The sequence below is a fragment of the Vespula pensylvanica genome, chromosome 1, assembly GCF_014466175.1.
Source record: "Vespula pensylvanica isolate Volc-1 chromosome 1, ASM1446617v1, whole genome shotgun sequence".
Taxonomy (NCBI): Eukaryota; Metazoa; Arthropoda; class Insecta; order Hymenoptera; family Vespidae; genus Vespula; species Vespula pensylvanica.
The window spans coordinates 15,559,738-15,582,399 of NC_057685.1; the positions used below are offsets into that span (position 1 = coordinate 15,559,738).

Here is a 22,662-nt window from a genome sequence, read left to right on the forward strand (position 1 = left end):
ATGCCACATCAATCAAATGGCTATGTACAATCTACAGTTTGTAGTACAAATCAAGTTCAAGTTGCCACTCAAACTCAAGCACCAGCAACGACCACCGTTGCAACTGTGATTCCTCCTGACAAGAAACAAGTTTATACAGCGCCTACAACTGGAAAAGGCAAGAAAGCAAGATATCCGCTTCTTTCTCAACAACAGTCTTGTCAACAACAAACCACTACTACTAGCCAACAACAAACTCCTAACTTTCCAGCACAAAATTATCAGTTAGATCCAGCAGCAGGTAATAAAAATGTGATCTTATTAGTTTTAATTAAAATTTATTCTATTTTTGTTCAATATCTTCATGATGAATTCATTATAGCTGCTGGTCAATATACAACCGGCGTTCCAGCAGTAGGTGGTTATGCTACCAATCAAGTACCACCAGTGCCATTTGGATGTATGGATGTAGATTCGGAAACAGATAGCAATCATGACACGGCACTGACATTGGCATGTGCAGGTGGTCATGAAGAACTCGTAGAACTTCTTCTAAGTCGTGGTGCAGATATAGGTAAAGTGATGAATGAATACGATTATATACGATCCTCATAGGACTACACATAATACAATAAATTTATATATTTTTCTAAGACATTTCTAATGATAATATTGAATGCATATTGATTGATAATGTCCTATATTTGGATGTTACAGAACATAGAGATAAAAAAGGTTTTACCCCACTGATCTTAGCAGCTACTGCTGGCCATCAAAAAGTAGTAGAAATTCTTCTTAATCATGGAGCTGATATAGAAGCCCAATCTGAACGTACAAAGGATACACCTTTGTCACTTGCATGTAGCGGAGGCAGATACGAAGTGGTTGAGCTCCTTCTTAACCGTGGTGCCAATAAAGAACATCGCAATGTTTCTGATTATACCCCATTAAGTCTTGCAGCATCTGGTGGTTATGTGAATATAATAAAGCTTCTTTTAAGCCATGGCGCCGAAATTAATTCAAGAACTGGTTCGAAATTGGGCATTTCTCCGCTTATGCTTGCTGCTATGAATGGTCATACTGGTATGCAGTTTGATAAATATATATTCGATATATTAATAAAATAAAAATAATGTTTCTCTGTATACATAAATGCATAGATAAAATTTAAATTATAGCGGCAGTTAAATTACTTCTTGATATGGGCAGCGATATTAATGCACAAATAGAGACAAATCGTAATACTGCTTTAACACTAGCATGTTTCCAAGGAAGACATGAAGTCGTTAGTCTTTTACTTGATCGAAAAGCTAATGTGGAACATCGCGCTAAGGTAGTTTTCTTTATAGATATACTATGTATATATACTATAATATAGCATATGAAGCGTGAAATATTTTAATATATAGACGGGATTAACACCATTGATGGAAGCTGCTAGTGGAGGATACGTTGAAGTAGGTCGTGTATTACTTACCAAAGGCGCTGACGTTAACGCAACTCCTGTTCCATCATCTCGCGATACTGCCCTTACAATTGCTGCTGACAAAGGTCACTGCCGTTTCGTAGAATTGTTACTATCGAGGTACTGTTATTATATATTTTCTAGTATTCGGTTAATCTTTAGGTATGTTGAATACGATCAGATAGTAATTTGGAATGTAAAATATATTTTTCAGGGGAACTCAAGTTGAAGTAAAAAATAAAAAAGGAAATAGTCCTTTATGGCTTGCTGCTAATGGAGGACATCTTAATGTAGTAGATCTATTGTATCATGCTGGAGCGGATATAGATTCTCAGGACAATCGTAAGGTAAAGTATATCTTTGTTAATTTTTAAAGGTGTTTCTATAAAGGGATAAATAGTATATATTATTAGTATAGTATTATATAATGTGTAATATATTTTAAGGTATAACAATATAATATATTATAGTAAAAAATATATTACGTTTGTGTGCTATATATATACGCTTGCGTGTGTAAAAAAAAAAATAGATATAAAAATAAGTAAAAATTAAGAGTGAACAATATTTCATAAATTTTTAATTCTTAATCATAAATATTCTTTCTTTATTTTTTTTTGATATTTAGGTATCATGTTTAATGGCGGCATTTCGCAAAGGACATATTAAAGTGGTGAAATGGATGGTAAATCATGTAACACAATTCCCGAGTGATCAGGATATGACAAGATATATAGCGACTATTAGCGACAAAGAGCTTTTAGAAAAGTGTCAAGAGTGTGTTAAAGTAATAAGAGCTGCGAAAGAAACTCAAGCTGCTAAAGCCAATAAGAATGCAACAATACTATTGGAGGAACTTGATATGGAAAAGACAAGGGAGGAATCAAAGAAAGCAGCAGCCGCTCGTAGACGTGAAAGAAAGAAAAAGAAGAAATTGGAAAAGAAAGAGGAAAGACGAAAACTTCACGAGGAATATAAAAAGAACGAATCGAATTTTGATGAGAAGGAAGAAAATGAAAAAAAATCTGTAGATGAAGAATGTGATAGAGCGGAAGATAGTGAACACGAAGGTGGCGATAGTTGTGAAAGAGTGGACAGTGTACCATCACCTGTTAATAGAAGCCCGGAAGATCCTGATAGAGAGGAAGGTGATAGTGGTATTGATGCAAACAGTCAAGGTAGTTGTAGTAGTAATGATGTCAAGGCGAGAGAGAAGAAAAAAGATAAGAAAAAGAAGAAAAGTAATAGTCCTAGTAACAATGACAAGGATACTTCCCCGCAACGATCATCTAAATCTATTATCACGCAGAATACTTCTATACCTCAGAATACTGTAACACCTACTAAATCGCAAAATAGTACTTCCGAAAAGTAAGTAAAGATCTCATTTTTCGTAATTAATTATAATCATTAAGTGGTATTGAATATTTTTCCTCTTCTCTTGTGTTTAACTATTAACAATTTCAATGACGAAATTTAAATATGATGATTCAAACTGAGTATATCATATTTTTATTTGATCTTCGCATAGAAGAAATTTGAGTAATGTCACCAGTGCAACATCTATGACGTCTGCTTCAACCACAAATACAAGAACATCCGTCAATTGTGGAGAACGTAAACTGAAAGGACAGTTGGTATTTGAATCATCAAGGCATCCAGCTGATAGAGAAGATTTTGAAGCCACTGGTAATGAAACATATATACCTGGAAAAGGGAAAAAACCTTACAGTAATCAATATGACGGGGATTCTTTAAATACATCTTCAAAAGCAACTAATACGACTAGCCCAAAACAAGGGGGTAAACGCGAGGAAGGTTGGAAAGAAGTTGTACGCAAGTAAGTTATTTAAGATTACGTCTGATTATCATATACTTGTACCTTAATATCTATTACTTCCTATATCACACTTTGTTAAATTCATATTGGCATTTTATTTTAATTAATATTTGATTATACTCGCATAATAATAAATTTTATTTATAGAAGAGGAGATGAATAAATTATATATTATTTTTAACAGGGGCCAATCTGATGATTCGGGGAGATTCATGAACTCTCCTTTCCGTTCTAAAAAGGTTTCAGTGCCACCAAACGCTATTAGTCGAGTAATCGGTAGAGGTGGAAGTAATATAAATGCCATTAGAGGTGCAACAGGCGCTCATATTGAAGTAGAAAAACAAAGCAAATCTCAAGGAGAAAGAATAATTACCATCAAGTATGTATTATAAGTATAACTTTAAATATGTTTAAATAAAAAAAGCAGGCTTAACATATATACACATATATACGTTCTACACACGCACACACATATATATATTATTTTAATTGTAGAGGATCATCTGATGCTACAAAACAAGCACACACACTAATTGCAGCACTTATAAAAGATCCGGACGTTGATATTCTGCAAATGCTGCCAAAATCCAAACTTACTGTTGTCACAACTTCATCTTGGGATAAGGCTGTCTCCACTGTTGCCGTAAGTTTGATAATTTCGTGTAAAAAAAAACTTCTCATTAAATTAAATAAATATTTTTTTTCTAACAAATTCATTTATAAATTTACAGGCAACGAAGGCTAAAGTTGGTCCTGTAAATAAGCCTACTACTTTAGGATCTACTACCAGTAATCCTCAGTCGAACAAATCAGGATACACATCGGGAGTATCCACTATCAATCAGCTGATTCCTCTTCGAAGCGCATCTACTATTAAACTTGCTGGTGCCTTTCCAACATCTTTACCAAGGGCTACAGCACCTAGATTGGTAGCTGCAGGTAAGCTAAAATTTTAAGAACATTAATTGATATTAAATATAAACATCTCTCGTTAAATATTTATCAAATGCACTGTGAAAAATACCAGCCACGAAAATTTAATTTAAAAAAAAAATGCGAATGAAAAATCAATCTCAAGTGTAATTTAAATACGATCAACTGTGTATTGTATTTATTCGTCATATAAATACATTAATAATAACTACATTGATCTATTCGTAGCTGAAAAACGTGCACAAGCTGCAGCTGCCCAAATGGCTTCATCATCGAATACGAAGACAACAATGTCTTATACCAGCGCAATCATGACAGCGGGACGTGCAACAAAAATCGTGACAACAAGTACCACGCAAACGTTTGCAGCAAAGCTTTCTGAGATCACTTCCTCGACGCATACATCTACCACTGTCATGCAATCTACTCATACTACTGTAAACAAGCAAAAGTCTTTGCAAGCTAACACTGTGACTATAGTATCGGCTACAGCCGCAGGTACAGCTCAGACATCTTCTCAGCAGTCTCTAGTTAGTACATCGCCAAAGCACTGCCGACCACTGCCTACTTTGTCTGCCCCGCCAACTATCGCACCTCATTATACTGGAAAACCTAATTATTCGTCTGGATCAAGTGTAACTCCATCTGGTATAAACGTAACGTCGACCTGTTCGGAAACCAACGTGGTGTCAACTTCTGCTAATTCCGTACGTGTAACACCCTCACCGCCTGCTGTATCGCAAGCTCAAAACTTACAGCAACAACATCAACAACAGCAACAGCAACAGCAACAACAACAGCAGCAACAGCAACAACAGCAATTGCAACAGCAGCAACAACAAGTGCGTAGTTCTACTCCTATTGCGCCTACATTACAAGAACAACAGCAGCAGCAACAGCAACAACAGCAACAGCAGCAGCAGCAACAGCAACAACCGAACAATGCACCGCTCGAGTATTCCTTATTTAATGATAGTTTCACGAAAGTGACACAGCAATCAATGTGGGGTGGTAGAGAAAATGAATCTCAAAAAAGTATGAACTTCGCCACGGTTGCTGGAGGTGGAGTATCAGTAAATACATCTGGCTCATCGACATCCAAATTCATCGATAGTGTCCCACCTCAGGTTAATATATTTTCTTGTTGAGTACTTCTGCAACAGAATTTCTATCATTAGTAATTTGAAAATAGTCAGTTGCTAAATTTTGGGCAAAGATTTAATTTAGTTCGACCTTTGTTCATTTTGTCGTATAGGTGGATGCATCTAAGGCACCAGGTTACAGAGGAACAGCTATGTGTTCTCCCGTTTCAAGTAAATCTAGCGGCGTAACAAATACGTCTGGAAATACCATAGGCGGTGGTATCTCATCCTCCGTACATAATCCGATACAACCTCCCCAATTCCAATCCTCCGCGAATTATAACGAGCATCCTCTTCCGAATAAGCCACCGGGTAGTTTAGCCGTAGCTCGACCAGTGATTCCCCAGCAAAGCATGGAAATGGGTTCCACAATGACGCAATTTAATCGGCCAGTCTTTCAAGGTGATCTTACGACCCGGAACGCGACAACGCATCAGCCACATGTTATGCCCTCTACGTCTCAGCCTACGCTAGACGTTGGTTTATTTAAAACTAATAATGGCAGTTATGAACATCCAAGCGTAAATTCGAGTTTACTTAAAATGGTACCAAACGAAGGGCAAGCAGCGCATCCTTTATTACCCTTTCATCCTCATATGCAAAATTATACACAGACTATACCACAGTCTGCTTCTGTAAATACTACCGTTAGTATGTCCAGATTGAATCCCAGAGCGCCCGACTTCTCTAGTTCATTGCACTTGAGTAGCAAGCCTCAAGTGACTATGTTTAACACAGGATCAGGAATTCATCCCAATATGTTTGCTACCGTACCAGCACCTCCTCCATCCGCGATGCAAACCAATAATTTAGCCATGCTGGGTAATTTCCCTCTAGGAAAATATCAAGCTCCATCACGTGGAACACCTAGTACTGGTATCTCGGCAAATGGTCAAACTCGTTGGCCATTTGCACCTCCTCATACTAATTATCCTCCACATCAGGATCCAATGATGGGACAAATTAGTTTTTCGAATCATATGGCAAATATGACCGCACAACCTGGTAGTATAGACTTAATTACAAGTCTGGAAAATGGAGGCTCACCAACGATATCACCATCGTCACCGGCACAGGTTGCTCAGGAAATTAATCAATTGAAAATAGAAGATAGAAAAGTGCCGCGTCCGATTGGTACGGAAAGAGCGTGGAAGAATTATACGGCTACAGGAATGGGGCCTGGTGGTGATGCCGAATCCCTCAATTGGATGCTTAATAACGAAAAACTAGTGGGATCTTGGGCAAGCTTAGCTCCTGGCATAGATAGGCATCAGATGTTTCGCTCAAATGCTACTTACAACCGTATATCTAATGTTGATGCCGAACTTCATCAAATGATGGAATCTTCCTTCCAGGTATGTATCTATGGTTTAATTTAATCATTAATGGACTCGTCAAAAAAAAATCTTCTATTCATAAGATTGACTGTCGTTCGAATTAAATTAGAAAATAATTTACTTTACGATTATTTTCTTAATTGTACAGGGTCATGTGGACGCTCAACAACCTTTTCCTAATGGAAGTGCTGCCACTTTATCTTTAATGCCAGGTTTAACTTTGTTACCTGGACAATTTGGAGCGCCTGGACTAGCAGAAATGCCTCCTACCGAACCAACGAAATTAGATGCTCCCTCTTGGGGAATTCCTGATGCTGTCCAAGACAAACAACATCCGGTATTTTTATACTTTTTCGATTTACATTTGACAATTAATTCATAAATATTATAAGATCAATAATTATTTCTTCGTGATATATAGAATGGCGTACTTCGTTCAGGTACATACGCTATAGAAATAACTTCAATTTTGCACATTAATTATCGCAATATATTTCAATTGTAATTAATACTAATATTTATGCTCACATATTATAATTTTATGTTATTCTCTCTTTTTAGGGGTGGAATAAATGGACTCATTAAACGAAGAAGATCTCTCATCTCAAGATAATGTTTCTTTATCGTCTGATCTGGATGAAGAGAAATAGATTCGCAATTCAAAGTAGCGATAGATGGAACTGGCATAACGAAGCGTTGTTTCTAGGCACATCAACTACATTACTACCTATTATATTCATTAAACTACAGATCCAATATTACTTGTCATGGTAGAAGATAAGATAGCAAATCCTTACTACAGCTTATTGCTATTATCTAGAGTAATTATCCGATAAATATTGAATACGGCATAAACAGATCAACGACGGCGAAGGACCGACAAAACAGAAAGTAATGTAACAATTAAGTTACTTCGTTCGTTCGTAAGTCGATCCTTAGCGCCGGTAGTAGCACGCTCTAGAACTAACCGACAAGAATCGAAACGATGTTGATGATGGTGACTCTGTTACTCTGTCATTGGAATACTCTGCCAATTTGCGAAATACGAATATAATATTCTTTACCATTCGATGCAACGTGTGCGCGTATATTATAATGCAAATATGCACACTTGTAATACACATGCACCAGAGACAAATGTTCAGCTTTGATTTTGACGGTAGTAAATCCTACATAACATGTAAGACTTTTGCCAATGATCAATTATTTCATCATTATCAGCAGTCTCTTTGATGCTTCTCTATTCTGTATTCTATATTCTGTATTCTTATATGTTTTAGTTTCATTGAATATAAGTATGCTGTTATTGATAATTCTTTAATATATAAAAGACGCGATATAAGCACTAAACATTTTTGCGAATTTTACAAAGTCGTGTATATTATTCCATGGCTTTGCGTTAAAATTTGAATACAACCATATGCTGGAAGATACTGATAAAAATAAGTGGAAGTTCAGAATCCTATGTAATTTCGTATAATCGATATATTCGTTCTTCCTGTTATATCCTCTATACTCGCTCATAATCATTTAATTGATGCTATTAGTACTATAATTCCACTGCGCTCTATAAAACTCATGTTCAATATCATTGTTAGCAGCGATGATAATGAAAAACCTATAGCGAACTGATTGTATAGATTGCAACGAACACACGTTGGTGTTGCATTGGCAATATTCAATGACTATGCTAGTTCGGGGCTTTAGTTCACCATTCGCTGACACAAGCATACACGGATATATTATTTTCAGATTGTCCTTATTAACAAGATAATAACCACCACCATGTGACAGTTTATTACGTGCACAGATTATCGTATGACTGTTAGCAAAGAGAAATTTATACTTGAGCACAACGCAAGGAAATGACCAGGCTCTTAAAACCCAATCTACGTAAGCAATGATGTTGGCAAAAACCAACATATAAGATTGTATTAATAATACATTATATTACGTATACTGAATCCTATTCAGATCAATGAATACTGTTCATCATTAAAGTGGTAGCGGACCGCCAACACGTAATATAACTGAGCGTGTCCTAGCGACAGTGCTATTATAATACTATTATTGCTGTGGTGGTAATGTTTATTATTATATTATGATTATTATTAAAAAAAAAGAAAAAAAAAACAACTAGAGGAAAGGAAGGTGCATAGGAATGTGTCACCTGCTGTCTCGGCTGGACTAGTAGGATATACTAAATAATATAGATACACTCGATATATGAAATGTTCATTTTAATTGAACATTTGAAAATCTTTCTTGGCGGGGATTTCGGCAAGTGTTCAATACATAACGACGATACTATAATTGAAACGGTCCCCGTATAAGTTTCAATTAAGCTCATGAAAAATCATACGAGGGCTTTGACCTATATTCCAGGGAGCGCTTCAATTATTCTCTAAGATACATTGTTATAATTTAAAGCCTATTTTCAAATTTGATTTATGATAACTGCGATATATGATACAAAACTATTATATGACATATAACAATAAAGCAACTAAATAAATAATGATTTAATGGTAGATTGAATTTCTTAAGTGTATCCATTGATTACCCTAATTCATTATTTTATATAAATTTTTACATTAATTTGAAAGATATAATATACATTTATAACTATATTAAAAGTAATCTCTTTCTTTTTATCTTCTTAACCATTTTAGTATAAGAAGTTATTATGTTTCCACATGTCTTTATTAAGGATAGCAAATACGGAATTTTAAAGTTATAGTTTTATATGATTCTTCTCGAGTTTCCGATAAAATAATCTTTATTATTATTATTTCTATTTTTTTCATGTATCTGTCTGATTTACCATTGAGTTGTTTAAATTATTTATGATTATTAATTATTAATCACTATTTAATTGATTTAAAATAGAGAGCGGAAGTAGTAGGAATAAGAAACATGATTTCCAAGCATTGAACAGATGTGAACATAACCTATATTTTCCAATATTGTAAACAGTGATAGCTGAGCACATGGTATTGCAATTTTGTGTGGATAATGAAACATCACATTTTTAAATTTGTTTTATACTATTATATGTGTGAAATAATTATTTATTCGGTTGTTTCTGTAATAATTATTTGAAGCGTAATAAAATTTAATTTAAAAAATGGGAAAGAAAAGATACAATTGGAAAGCAAGAAATGTTTCTGACATTGAGATAGATAATACTGAAACAAAAAAGGTATTTTTATTTAAAAAAAAAATATATAATAATAATAATAATTTTCCATTGCTCCTTTTTTTAACAATATTACAAATTTTTCGAATTTTTTTCACAGATACCTTTAGATATTGAACATAGAAAAGATAATTATGATAATTGTAATGCTCTGGTATTACCAAATCAAAAAAGAAATACTAAAAATAAAGAAAAGAAAATATCAGTAACACGTATATTATCTAAAAAACGTAGAAAACAATTAGAAAAAATAGTAGAAAAGAAACAAAAAAAATTACAAGTAAGTTATAAATTATAAAATGTAAAACTTTATCATTAAATATAAATTTTATATAATTTATATATTCTAAACAGCGATCAACATTACTAGAGGAATTAGCTAAAGTTCAAGCTTCACAGGAAGAATTAAAGAAATATGTTTCTTTAGCTTCAGTGCAAACAAAAGGATTGAAACGTCACTTTAGAGAGTTAAATGTAGAGTCTACTACAGAAACTTTAATTAATTCAGTTGATGAATCTAAAATAAATTATACAGAATCTAGTTTAAATGCGATTAAAGGTGGAAAAAGAAAAAGACTGTCTATACTTAATAATCAGAAACAGGAGTTTTCTAAATCAGATCTAAATACGGTTGGATTTGATGTAAGTTATAGATATAAATGATATAAATACTAGTAAGTGTATTAAAGTATAATTTATATTATTAGGAATCTAGTGAGAACGAATCTGAATGTAGCAGTAGTGAATGTGAGAATGAAAATGATCTAGAATATAAACAAAAGAAAAGTGAAATGGATATTATGAATGAAAAGAATCTTGTAGAAGAAGAAGAAGAAGAAGAAGAAGAAAGGAAAAAATCACATAAAGAAAATATTAATTTAGAAGAAATAAAATCTCTTGAAAATGAACATGAAAAGACTTTACTAGATGTGCAATCAAAAGTAAAAGTATCCCAAAATACTATAGCTACAAACAAAACTACTAAAACACCAGCAGTTTATGTTACATTAAACAGAAAACCAGAAATGCAAGCAGCTAGATTAAAATTACCAGTTGTAGCAGATGAACAAGTCATTGTAGAAACTATTAATGAAAATTCAGTAGTGATCATTACTGGAGAAACAGGAAGTGGTATGCGCATAACACTGTTATTAAATTATTATAGTTGAAATAAATAATTATTATATGAAAATATTAATTTAAACAATTGATTATAGGTAAAACAACACAAGTACCCCAATTTTTATATGAAGCAGGTTATGCACAAAATAAATTAATTGGTATAACAGAACCTAGAAGAGTAGCAGCAATGTCTATGAGTAAAAGAGTAGCAGAAGAAATGAATCTTACTGAAAAGGAAGTTTCTTATCTTATACGATTCGAAGGAAATGTTACACCAGAAACAAAAATCAAATTTATGACAGATGGAGTTTTATTAAAGGAAATACAAAGTGTATGTAATGACATTTATATCAATATATTATAGTAGATGAAAATTTCATAAAAACAAATTTTTTTGTAGGATTTTCTATTGACAAAATATTCTGTAATAATTTTGGATGAAGCACATGAAAGAAGTGTTTATACTGATATTTTAATAGGATTATTGTCTCGTATTGTACCACTGCGTAACAAAAGGAAAAATCCACTTAAGCTTATAATTATGTCAGCAACACTATGTGTTGAAGAATTTGTTAAAAATACTAAATTGTTCAAAGTGAAACCCCCAGTAATTACAGTAGAATCAAGACAATTTCCTGTAACAATACATTTTAATAGAAGAACCAGTGAGGATTATGTGACTGATGCTTTAAGAAAAGCAATAAAAATTCATACACGTTTACCAGAAGGAGGCATTCTTATATTTTTAACAGGTATTTTGTTATATCTTGTAAACATCGTAAATATTTTCATAATACTATACTGTTTAAAAAATATAGGTCAACAAGAAGTGAATTCAGTTGTACGTAAATTACGTAAAGCATTTCCATTTAAAAAAGGTAAAACTAATTTATTAGAAGCAAAAATTGAAGAAAACAAGGGAGCAAATGCAAGCGATCCTGATGAAGAAAATTCTGACGATGATTTTGATGACAAAGAAGCACTTAAACGAAATAAACAACAACATAAAAAACAATTTTTAAATTTACCACGTATTGATTTAGATAAGTATGTATACATATAAACTTTTATTTTTATATATTTAACTTTAAAATAATCTGTAATAGGGTATAAAAAGCTATGAACATTTCTTGAAATAATTTTAAAGCTATTCGATAATGCCTACGGACGATACGCATGAGGATATTGTTGATATAGGAGGTGGAGATGGGGACGGCAATATAGATGAAGATGAGAGCGAAGATGACGATGCTTTCCTTTTAAAAGGATTATCAAATACACAACCACTATGGGTTCTACCACTTTATTCTCTACTACCTAGTTATAAACAAGCAAGGGTACTTAAAAACTTTTAATGATCATACAATATTATTTTAATAGTTGAATAAATGAACAATATTTTTTATAGGTCTTTGAACGACCTCCAGAAAATTGTCGTTTATGTGTAGTATCAACGAACGTAGCAGAAACTTCATTAACAATACCAAATATCAAATATGTCATCGATTGCGGTCGATGCAAAATGAGAATGTATGATAAAGTTACTGGTGTAAGTACGTATAATATCTGTTATATAAGCAAAGCTGCTGCAAATCAACGAGCAGGTAGATCTGGCAGAACAGCAGCTGGTCATTGTTATAGGTAACATAATAATATTTATTGTTTTATTACCAATATATGACACTTGACAAATCTCTAAATATACTATTTTTATTTATCTTTTTGGTTTTTAGATTGTATTCTTCTGCAGTTTTCAATGATCAATTTACACAATTTAGTATGTCTGAGATCCAAAGAAAACCAATTGATGACTTAGTTTTACAAATGAAAGTTATGAATATTAATAAAGTTGTTAATTTTCCATTCCCAACTGCACCAGATCCTTTACAACTGAGAGTAGCCGAAACACGTCTTCTAACTTTAGGTGCATTAGAACAATCTTCTCTTCATAAAGAAGGTAAAATAAATTATGATTTCAAACTATTGAGTTTATTACGCTCATTTTTATTAACTATTATCACCATATTTTAGATGCATTTAATGCAAAAGTGACTTCACTTGGACGCAGCATCGCAGCATTTCCAGTTGCTCCTCGATATGGCAAAATGTTAGCATTGTCATATCAACATAATTTATTGCAATATACAATTTGTATGGTTGCAGCTCTTTCTGTTCAAGAAGTATTAATAGAAGGTCTTAATATGGAAGGTAAATTAAAAAATAAGTGGTTGCAAACGCGGCGTATTTGGGCTGGAATTGGCAATAGTTTACTTCTTGGTATGTGTATTATAAAATAATTTTATATTTATAATATAATTACAATGTTTGTTTTATGTTAATGTATTTAATTTAATATATGTTATTTAACTATAAAGGTGACCCAATGGTTTTAATAAAAGCTATTGGAGCAGCTGAATATGCAGGATCTAAAGGAAAGCTTATATCTTTTTGTGAAGAAAATGGTTTGCGTCATAAAGCAATTGTAGAAATTAAAAAACTCAGACAACAATTAACTAATGAGATAAACTTAAATGTCCCGGACATAAATCTTATTATCGATCCAAGGTAAATACTGCTTAAGAATCAAATGTAACAAAGCAAGTATTACAGAAAATACTTTTTTGTTTGATACAGCATGTCTCCACCTACGGATATACAAGCAAAATTATTGCGTCAAATACTTCTTGCTGGTATGGCAGATCAAGTTGCGCGGAAAGTACTTTCAGAAGAGATTGAAGATCAAGATAAAACAAAATGGAAATACGCTTATAAGTAAGTATATAAAAATGTTTTTTATTTTACTATATTAATATAGTACATTTCCAGAACTGTAGAAATGGAAGACCCTGTATTTATGCATTCGTCGTGTGTTCTTCGGAAGACAAGTCCAGAATGGGTTGTTTATCAAGAGATATATGAAACAAATAAATTATATATGCGTGGTGTAACCGCAATAGAACCAGAATGGCTTCCGAAGTTCGCTCCAACCTTATGTACATTAAGCGAGCCTCTGATTGAACCTTCTCCAAGGTCAGTATTATATTGTCACAGCATGTAACTCCTTCATTATATTTATACTTGTTAGTAAAATTTTAATAAGTCATTAATTCACTTAATAAAACATGATTTTAATCTAGATATGATCTTCATTCTGGAAAAGTTTTGTGTCATATAACAGGCACATTTGGTCGAGCTGGTTGGCAATTACCAATGATCGAAATAGAATATCCAATGAATGTAGAAGGAGTAAAATGGTTTGCACGATTTTTTTTAGAGGGCCAAGTGTGTCCAAAATTAAAAAGATTTGTACCTGTTTTGTTATCAACCCCAGGCAGTGTAAATAAATCGTGGGCTAAGTATGTTCTTACATTAATAATAAATGTTATAATTCATTACGTAATATTATAAGGTAATAAATAAAAACTGTCTTTTAGATTATTACCACGTACAGAAGCAATAACAAAAACGTTATTGTCAGAAGGAGTTATGTCAAAATGTAAATTAATAGAGATTTGGAATAAAGATAAAATCTGTAAGTATATATATTTTAGCACAATACTAATTTTTAATTTAATACTTATCTATTAATTTTATTTTTTCTAGTCCTTTTATCTGCTTATCAGAAATGGTTACCTGAATCGACACATTCGGAAATAGCTTCATTATGGCCACCAATATAATAATTCATATTGTCCATTTGTAAACATGTAAATTTGTAATGTACGAATATGTTAATAACAACATAATATAATTAGACACTGATAACATTTTAATCAGAATTATACATTTGTTAACTTAATATTATAAATAAATAATTTTTTATGAAAATTATATGAATACTAAAAAATTTTTTATAAATAAATTGTGTGTGCATTATGTATTTTAATACTTTTATAACAAGCAATTGATTATTGATATATGCATTTAAAGAAGATTTATATATAACAAATTAACAATAAAAATATAACAGCGAATTTGACTGTTATAAAAACTTCTTAAAACAATAATGGACCTAATGGAAATATTTACAGAGCTTTAAAGTTTGTTTTGAGTTAAGCTTTGGTTTATAATGACTATATTGAATGGTTTGCTACATAGTAGAAACCATTTCCAATAAAGTTCACTATTCTTTCACACTATTAAATATTTAAATAGTATTACTCAGCCTTTATTGCTTTCTTTTCTTTTCTCTTAGTATGACTTTTCTTACATTCTCTATAGATATTATTAAGATCAAATGCTGCTTTTACATTATCCTGAAAAAATAATATTCCAATTATAAAAAGATGGAAAAATTATGATCATAGAAATAGTGTATTGTATTACTGTACTTTTATAGATAAAAATTAAACATTATTTAAATTAATGTATACCATAGAGAAAAGGAATTTAACGAGTTTGCCCTTATGATCAGCATGTGGCCTTCTTTCTACTTCCTTTCCATCTTTAAATAGTATCACGGTAGGCAACTGTTTGCTGGTACTAGCATCACTAATGTGATATTTAGCACCTGCATCAGGATATCTTCCTATATCCACTTTACCAAATTTCAAATTGTCCAGAGCATATCTATATCATATATTCTGGTTTTTAACATATCGATATATAAAAACATTTATATGTTCAAAGTATACTTACTCTGCAGAAAGTTCAGAAAAGATTGGGGCAAAATTAACGCAAGAGGGATTCCATGCAGTATAAAATGCTACAACCCAAACTATTTTAGTATCACGTGTTAACTCTTCTTCTAATCCATTTGCACCACGCAAATAAATAACATTTTCCGGTCCTTGATATGTAGGTTCAGGTAGTATTAAACCGCATACTATAAATACAAATAAATCTAATGATATTTATCATATTTTTTTCGATCTGACTTAATCCAAATAAGACCAAAAGATTTCATATATTTTTTTCCAATACTTACGAATAAAAATAATTGCAAACAAAATTCCCATGCGTATATCTGCATAAAACCACAAGACCAAATTGGCAACTTTTGTGTAAACAAAACTGGATGACAAATAATTTATCATAGTTACACTTCCAGTTTTTCGTGTTCTGATCATTATTACTATCATGAGGAAAAATAAGATTTCTGTTTCTTTCTAAAAATATAAAATAAAAAAATTATTATAATTTTAATTTCCTTATAATTAATAGAAAATGTATATTTTTCTGTAACATACCCCATCAAGTTCGCACTCTGATTGTGCGAAAATATAATAACAAATTAAAGGAAGTCTTTTAGCAACGATATAAGAGATACTAAGAAAAATATTTATTAAATAATATGGACGTAAAAGTAACTTTAAATCCTTTTTAAAAGACATTGTAACGATGAAGTAATATGAATGAAATAATACTAATGCAAATTTTAGGTTAAATTTATAAAAAAAACATTCGATTACTAATGACTTTGAATTTATGTATTTAGTAATTATAGTCAATAATAATGATAATATGCAAGTTTATCTCTTGTTAATTATTTTTAACTTCACAAATTAGGCACATATCTTGTAGATTATCATCACAGCTTCTGTTAAATGGTCAGAAAGTATCTGAGAGTTATCGAGATTTTTGACCTATTTGTCCAATATCGATTGTTGAATTATCGATGGTTATCATATAATCTTTTGGAAAAAAGTAATGAAAAAATTATCAATTAAAAGAAATTACTGAAACCATCCGTAAGAATTTTATATAATTCATGTATTTTAATGAAATATTCATTGTCAATCATCATATTATAAGACAGTTTGAAAAACGCGCGTATTTTTTAACTTTATTTATATTATTATATTTATTTCATTTTTGTTGTAATTTTGTATACATTTATTTTATGTAATTTAATAGTATTGATAGAAATTATTGGCATAAATAGATATATATGATTAAAATATAATTAAATAATATATAAAAAATGGTAAAAATTTTTTATATAAATTCCTATTTATTTATTATTATATGTATAATTTTTGATATAACATTATATAATGTAGTATAGTAATAATATTGCTGTACATATGTACATGTAACTGTAGAGATAATCTTACAGTTATTTACTAGTATTACTATTGATTACAGGTCATTGACAGCTATAAGCTATCATTTGTTAGTCAGTACTAATATTTTAACATAATATCAGTATTATATTTAGATTTTTAATATCTCTATTTTTTCAGTGGTCAAAGATTAAGTACTATAAAAGATGACTGCATAGTGATTGAATTTAGTTTGTGTTTAATAATTCCAAGATGTATTCTACAAAGTATATTGCAATTTTTATCTTTACAATATTTTCAATTTTATCATGTATATTAGCAGATACAAATAAAAACATTCCTTTAGTAGTTATAACTTGGGATTATAAAGATGCTACGGAGAAAGGTATATCTTTGAATAATTTCATTATAAAATTATAAGATCTATGCATATAACTTATAAATTGACAAAGTTATTTTTTTAAGCATGGGACGTTTTGCATAATGAAGGGAAAAGTGCTTTAGATGCAATTGAAGCTAGTTGTTCTTTATGTGAGGAAATGCAATGTCGTAAAACTGTAGGATTCGGTGGTAGTCCAGATGAATCAGGAGAAACAACATTGGATGCTATGATCATGGATGGGTACAATTATTAACATATTTCTTTATTTGTCAATAGAAAATTTTGTAATTATATTTTTACTTACTTGATATAAACTATAACAGCCTCAAAATGGATGTGGGTGGTGTTGGAGGGTTGAGAAATGTTAAAAATGCTATATCTGTTGCTCGTAAAGTGTTAGAGCATACAGATCATTCTCTGCTTGGTGGAAATCTTGCTACAAATTTTGCTGTACAGATGGGATTTAAATCAGAATCTCTAGAAACTAATGAATCCCAAGATATGTGGAAAAAATGGAAAGACAATCAATGCCAGCCCAATTTTTGGAAGGTTTCTTACTTATGCATAATTCTGATCACAAATTTTGGACATACATTTTCCATAAATCATAATATTTTATAGTAAAGTTTAATTTTTAAATCATTAGTACTATTTTTTTTTAGAATGTTTTACCAAATCCAAAAACTACTTGTGGTCCTTACAAACAAGATAATATTATGGATTTATTTATGGAAAAAGAGAATCAAAAAGTATCATATACAAATGAAGAAAATCATGATACAATAGGAGTTATAGCAATAGACAAAAATGGACATATAGCTGCTGGAACTTCCACCAATGGTGCAAGATATAAAATTCCTGGTCGCATTGGGGACTCTCCTATACCAGGTGCAGGTGCATATGCCGATCAACAAGTTGGTGCTGCTGCTGGTACTGGTGATGGAGATATTATGATGCGGTTTTTACCCAGGTATTATAAGGATTGTATGTTAAATTATTAAGAAAATGCAATGATGTAATAATTAAAATATTATTATGTTTTTTTTATAGTTTTCTTGCAGTAGAAGAAATGCGTCGTGGTGCCTCGCCTGTAGAAGCAGCTAAAACAGCTATTCATAGAATTGCTGAACATTATCCTCACTTTACTGGTGGAGTTATTGCATTAAATAAGTATGGTCAATTTGGAGCAGCATGCAATGGCATCCCTTCATTTCCATTTTATGTTAGCAATCTTGAATTTGGAGAGCCTAGATTACATACTGTATCTTGCATACAACAAACATATTGTGTTAGTGATAATAACAATAATATTTGTTAATAGATTTTTTGAAGGATATATGAAACATATGAACAATTATAAATGAAAAATAAATTTTTTAAATAATCAAATATGAGGATACATCAAATTCAGAGAGGTTAATTTTTACTTTTTTAAATCATTTTTTTTTACCGCCAAATAGTAACATTGAAAAGTTATAGTAGTTCATATAATAGCAGATAATTAATTTCCTCTTTTTTTTTGAGTCGATAATTTTTATTTTATGAGAACATAAGAGTTTAATATCTATATTACATATATAAGAAAGTCGAACAACTTTTCTTATTGGAGACTTATATTATTATATCCAATAACGGGTTAGTAGCATCCATGCACTTGCTGTAGCTTTTTGATCGATGGTTGTTTGCGTTGGTTGTTTAGACTTGTGAGATTATTTGCTTTTTTTTCTTTATATAAATTTTATTATAAATTATAAAACAATAATAATCATAATGATAGAAAAATCTTTGCGGTTTGTAGCATGCACAATGTACCTTTTTTTCTTACCTGTATATTTCTACTAGATTGATTTCCATTCGAACGGAAGAAAATTAAAACATTTGAAACGAGGTTTTTACGACACTAAGGTGATAAGCTTGTATCACGGCATATATACAAATAAATTTATTCCAAAATAAAAAGCTCGATATGCACCTTTTCTTTTTAATATACTATAAATAAATTGATAATTATTTATATTTTTTTGCTATTTGCTTTTTTGTTTAACTTTGAACTTAAAAATTAGAACAGCGCCATAGTTCTTACGCAAGCGTCGAATCACGTAAAGGACCGAAGAGTGGTGACTTGTTATATCACATAAAATTTGTATAAATACAAAGTTTAAATAAAGATCTATCTTTTTTTGATATCCAAAGGTAATACCATATAATATAAAGGAATAACATTAATAAATTATATAACAAGGTCTATATGATCTTTCTATTTCTTTAAGCGTATGCATTTTATATACCTATGTCAATAAAACTTCAAATTTTGTAGGTTAGAATAAATATACTAAATAAAAATGCCGGAAACAACGGAGGAAGATATGAGTATGTCAGTTCGTTTAACGAACGATGATTTTCGAAAACTATTGATGACACCAAGAGCAGCTGCTCCTTCAGCTACACCAGCTTCAGTTCCAGGCACAGCTCGAGATGCTAGTGCTAAAACTGCGCAAACACCTCTTGTTACTGGAGGTAGTAGAGCAGAGTTACGTAGAAAGAAAAAGAGTTTTTATGCTAAACTAAAGAAACAAGAAGAAGATAAAATGGCAGAGTTAGCTGAAAAATATAGAGACAGAGCAAGGGAGCGCAGAGATGGAACTAATCAAGATTATCAAGCAGAAGATCCTATGAATAGTGCTAGCGCATATCGTGCTGTTGCTCCTGATTTAAAATCAGGCATGGATGCAGCAGAACGTAGAAGACAAATGATTCAACAATCTAAATTCTTAGGAGGTGATATGGAACATACTCATTTGGTAAAAGGATTAGATTATGCCCTTTTACAAAAGGTAATAATGATAAAATGTGAAATAAACCTTTGTGATTATAGTGTGTATTGGCTACTCTACTAATCAGAATTATTTTGAAATAAATAATATGTTTATATGTAGTTAAAAATTATCCTGTAGGATCTATAATTTTTTTTTATTCTAAACTTTTTCACTCTTATTTTAAATACGACCATTATTTATTCTGTTTATTTAGTTTTTCATATTGCATATTCAGTGTATAGAGCATAGCCTACCTTAGAATCACAAAGGATTAAATTAAAGTGTGTGATTATATGTTTATTATAAAACAAAAAAAATTATTTATTTTTTAATAGGTACGTAGTGAAATAGAAGCTAAAGAACATGAACAAGAGCAAGAAATGGAGAAGTTAGTGAAACCAAAAGAAAAAATAAAGGAAAAGAAAGAACCAGAAAAAAAGGAAGATGAAATGCAATTTAAAACTAAAATTGGTCGCAATATTTATAAAACTATTTTAACTATGAAGTCTAAACAAATAGAAAGGAATGAACTTTTTACTCCAGGACGAATGGCATATGTTATAGAATTGGATGATGAAAATGCTGATGTAGACATTCCAACAACATTAATTAGAAGTAAAGCAGATGTACCTACTGTGGAGAATACACCAACATTAACAACCAATGATATAGTAATAAATAAGTTGGCACAAATTTTATCATACCTAAGGCAAGGTAATCGACATGGAAAGAAAGGTAAGAAAAATAAGGATGGTCGTTCCAGAGCAGATGATACAAATGATATGGATCTCCCACCAAGACCTCAGGATGAGAGTATATATGGAGATATTGGTGATTATGTTCCCACTATTGGAAGAAAGGATAATATGCAGCATCGTGACAAAAAGAAAGGTTCATACTTTGATAAGCCAGAGAATAATTTAGACACAGATGATAAAGCAAATACTCCACAATTACCAAGTACTTTACCTCAAATTGTTGAAACTAATGCACCTAAAAAAGGAGCACTTCTTAATAAATTGGCTGCTGAACCTGAAGGTTATGCAGAATGCTATCCAGGTTTAGATGAAATGCAGGATGCTATAGATGATTCCGACGATGAAGTAGATTATACCAAAATGGATTTAGGCAATAAAAAAGGTCCTATTGGTAGATGGGATTTTGATACACCAGAAGAATATAGCGAGTACATGAATAATAAAGAAGCATTACCAAAAGCAGCTTTTCAGTATGGTGTGAAAATGGCAGATGGCAGAAGAACTAGGAAATATAATAAAGAGAAGAATGAAAAAGCAGAACTGGATCGCGAATGGCAAAAAATTCAAAATATAATGAATAAAAGAAAACCAGCTGCTAATTTAGAAGGAGGTTCGGAATTTAAAGTACCGAGATATTAAATATTCTTTAACGATTAAACCTTTTAGTGCAAATACATGTTGATATGAGGACTGTAATAAAAGAATTAAATAATAGTAATCCTTCGTATGGTATAATAATTTTTTCAAAATCGAGACTAAAAAAGATTTTTATTAAAACTATTGTATTAAATTAAACATTTTTTTTACAAAATTATTTTGTATTATATAAAAAATGTCCATCTATATAGAAGATCATTTTAAAAGGCTATGAAATAATCCAAACTCTGAGTGTTTAATGATTAGAATACCGTACGCAAAATGCTAAGATTCTTAGAATCCCGGTTCAGTCAGAGGCTTATTTTTTCATGTGTCTACAATACTACATGGTATTTTTCATTGTATATATAGTAACATATTATACATATATTTAAAGTTATTGTAAAATATAAATATAAATATAAATATAACAAGTAAAAATAATATACATACTCATACATTTATATATATTATTGCTCAAAGTTAATTGTTCATTATTTTTTACTATTTATTAGATTTTATTATACATAAATAGGATATCTTGAATGTATATATACACTTAAATTTTTAAATGTAAAAAAAATATATTTCTTGTATTTTAATAGATTACAGGAGAAAATAGACGCAAATGTTTCCTCATTTATGTATAGAATACATTATGAATAACTCGAAAAGAAGTAAGGGGAAATATTAAATTCGTTGACGAGATATATCAACATCAAATTGTACGAAATTTTACAAATTTGTGACCTTAAATCGTTGAACATGCATTTTATAAACAGCTTATCGTTGATCTATGACCAAAAGATACTAAGGAATCTTTTCAATGAACTGGATTATTCCGGATATTGTTGAACTAATAATTATAAAAGTTTCATAAAGATACACTCTTGAAAAAGTAAAAGAAAACATAGATAAGTTAGTACTCCGTTTAAATGATTATATATATTAAAAGACACATTGGTTTTCTTTTCGTACAATTTTTAAAAACATCAATGTGACTTTTCATTAAATAAAAACATAACGAACTTATTTCGAAACATAAATC

General features: G+C 30.9%; 5 protein-coding genes across 11 annotated transcripts in view; 4 read left to right on the plus strand and 1 right to left on the minus strand.

Annotated features, from left to right (window-relative positions):
* The window catches only part of LOC122633759 (ankyrin repeat domain-containing protein 17-like), a 19,189-nt gene extending 9,955 nt beyond the window's left edge, over positions 1-9,234 (plus strand). For 3 of the 4 annotated variants that reach the window (XM_043822094.1, XM_043822108.1, XM_043822115.1), the window contains exons 14-28: positions 1-280; positions 362-553; positions 697-1,062; positions 1,158-1,312; positions 1,389-1,564; positions 1,659-1,791; positions 2,073-2,815; positions 2,976-3,284; positions 3,469-3,663; positions 3,780-3,927; positions 4,016-4,223; positions 4,446-5,344; positions 5,473-6,714; positions 6,845-7,033; positions 7,258-9,234. The exon at positions 1-280 is cut by the window's left edge and continues 56 nt beyond it. In XM_043822094.1, coding sequence (XP_043678029.1) covers positions 1-280; positions 362-553; positions 697-1,062; positions 1,158-1,312; positions 1,389-1,564; positions 1,659-1,791; positions 2,073-2,815; positions 2,976-3,284; positions 3,469-3,663; positions 3,780-3,927; positions 4,016-4,223; positions 4,446-5,344; positions 5,473-6,714; positions 6,845-7,033; positions 7,258-7,281 — 5,259 coding nt within the window. In that variant the 3' untranslated portion in view covers positions 7,282-9,234. The remainder of the gene's footprint in view (positions 281-361; positions 554-696; positions 1,063-1,157; positions 1,313-1,388; positions 1,565-1,658; positions 1,792-2,072; positions 2,816-2,975; positions 3,285-3,468; positions 3,664-3,779; positions 3,928-4,015; positions 4,224-4,445; positions 5,345-5,472; positions 6,715-6,844; positions 7,034-7,257) is intronic. The other variant, XM_043822102.1, reaches the window with a different exon arrangement.
* Positions 9,235-9,557: 323 nt separating this feature from the next.
* On the plus strand, positions 9,558-14,771 carry LOC122626909 (probable ATP-dependent RNA helicase kurz). Its single transcript, XM_043807488.1, has 17 exons — positions 9,558-9,898; positions 9,996-10,175; positions 10,250-10,537; positions 10,603-11,026; positions 11,113-11,348; positions 11,418-11,769; positions 11,836-12,064; positions 12,165-12,354; positions 12,426-12,658; positions 12,751-12,974; positions 13,049-13,294; positions 13,393-13,582; positions 13,652-13,789; positions 13,844-14,047; positions 14,155-14,373; positions 14,452-14,549; positions 14,621-14,771. Exons 1-17 carry the CDS (start codon positions 9,824-9,826, stop codon positions 14,695-14,697), a joined length of 3,603 nt encoding a protein of 1,200 aa, XP_043663423.1. The 5' UTR covers positions 9,558-9,823; the 3' UTR covers positions 14,698-14,771.
* On the minus strand, positions 14,769-16,563 carry LOC122626936 (thioredoxin-related transmembrane protein 2 homolog). The gene is made up of 5 exons (XM_043807554.1): positions 16,207-16,563; positions 15,945-16,125; positions 15,656-15,842; positions 15,391-15,586; positions 14,769-15,273 (listed from the first exon to the last, which is right to left on the minus strand). Exons 1-5 carry the CDS (start codon positions 16,348-16,350, stop codon positions 15,175-15,177), a joined length of 807 nt encoding a protein of 268 aa, XP_043663489.1. The 5' UTR covers positions 16,351-16,563; the 3' UTR covers positions 14,769-15,174.
* Positions 16,564-16,568: 5 nt separating this feature from the next.
* LOC122626921 (N(4)-(Beta-N-acetylglucosaminyl)-L-asparaginase) lies at positions 16,569-18,793 on the plus strand. Of its 4 annotated transcripts, none has more exons than XM_043807532.1 (6): positions 16,569-16,707; positions 17,203-17,407; positions 17,488-17,644; positions 17,728-17,953; positions 18,067-18,374; positions 18,455-18,793. In XM_043807532.1, the coding sequence occupies exons 2-6, from the start codon at positions 17,275-17,277 to the stop codon at positions 18,720-18,722; spliced, it is 1,092 nt and encodes a 363-aa protein (XP_043663467.1). In that variant the 5' UTR covers positions 16,569-16,707; positions 17,203-17,274; the 3' UTR covers positions 18,723-18,793. The 4 variants fall into 4 exon arrangements, with proteins under 4 accessions (XP_043663467.1, XP_043663475.1, XP_043663447.1 ...); XM_043807540.1 differs by lacking the exon at positions 16,569-16,707 and adding an exon at positions 16,885-16,943; XM_043807512.1 differs by lacking the exon at positions 16,569-16,707 and adding an exon at positions 17,011-17,135.
* Positions 18,794-19,440: 647 nt separating this feature from the next.
* On the plus strand, positions 19,441-22,072 carry LOC122626915 (protein Red). The gene is made up of 3 exons (XM_043807499.1): positions 19,441-19,597; positions 19,722-20,238; positions 20,556-22,072. The coding sequence occupies exons 2-3, from the start codon at positions 19,747-19,749 to the stop codon at positions 21,615-21,617; spliced, it is 1,554 nt and encodes a 517-aa protein (XP_043663434.1). The 5' UTR covers positions 19,441-19,597; positions 19,722-19,746; the 3' UTR covers positions 21,618-22,072.
* The last annotated feature ends 590 nt before the right edge of the window (positions 22,073-22,662 follow it).

Coding starts and splice junctions, on each gene's coding strand:
- LOC122626921 (XM_043807532.1), top strand. CDS start 17,275: ATGTATTCTACAAAGTATATTGCAATTTTTATCTTTACAATATTTTCA. Junction 17,645..17,727: donor GATGCTATGATCATGGATGG/GTACAATTATTA, acceptor AAACTATAACAG/CCTCAAAATGGATGTGGGTG. Junction 18,375..18,454: donor ATGATGCGGTTTTTACCCAG/GTATTATAAGGA, acceptor TTTTTTTTATAG/TTTTCTTGCAGTAGAAGAAA.
- LOC122626909 (XM_043807488.1), top strand. CDS start 9,824: ATGGGAAAGAAAAGATACAATTGGAAAGCAAGAAATGTTTCTGACATT. Junction 14,048..14,154: donor CTGATTGAACCTTCTCCAAG/GTCAGTATTATA, acceptor ATTTTAATCTAG/ATATGATCTTCATTCTGGAA. Junction 14,550..14,620: donor TTGGAATAAAGATAAAATCT/GTAAGTATATAT, acceptor TATTTTTTCTAG/TCCTTTTATCTGCTTATCAG.
- LOC122626915 (XM_043807499.1), top strand. CDS start 19,747: ATGCCGGAAACAACGGAGGAAGATATGAGTATGTCAGTTCGTTTAACG. Junction 20,239..20,555: donor ATTATGCCCTTTTACAAAAG/GTAATAATGATA, acceptor ATTTTTTAATAG/GTACGTAGTGAAATAGAAGC.
- LOC122626936 (XM_043807554.1), bottom strand. CDS start 16,350: ATGTCTTTTAAAAAGGATTTAAAGTTACTTTTACGTCCATATTATTTA. Junction 15,843..15,944: donor GTTTGCAATTATTTTTATTC/GTAAGTATTGGA, acceptor TTGTATTTATAG/TATGCGGTTTAATACTACCT. Junction 15,274..15,390: donor TTAAATTCCTTTTCTCTATG/GTATACATTAAT, acceptor TTATTTTTTCAG/GATAATGTAAAAGCAGCATT.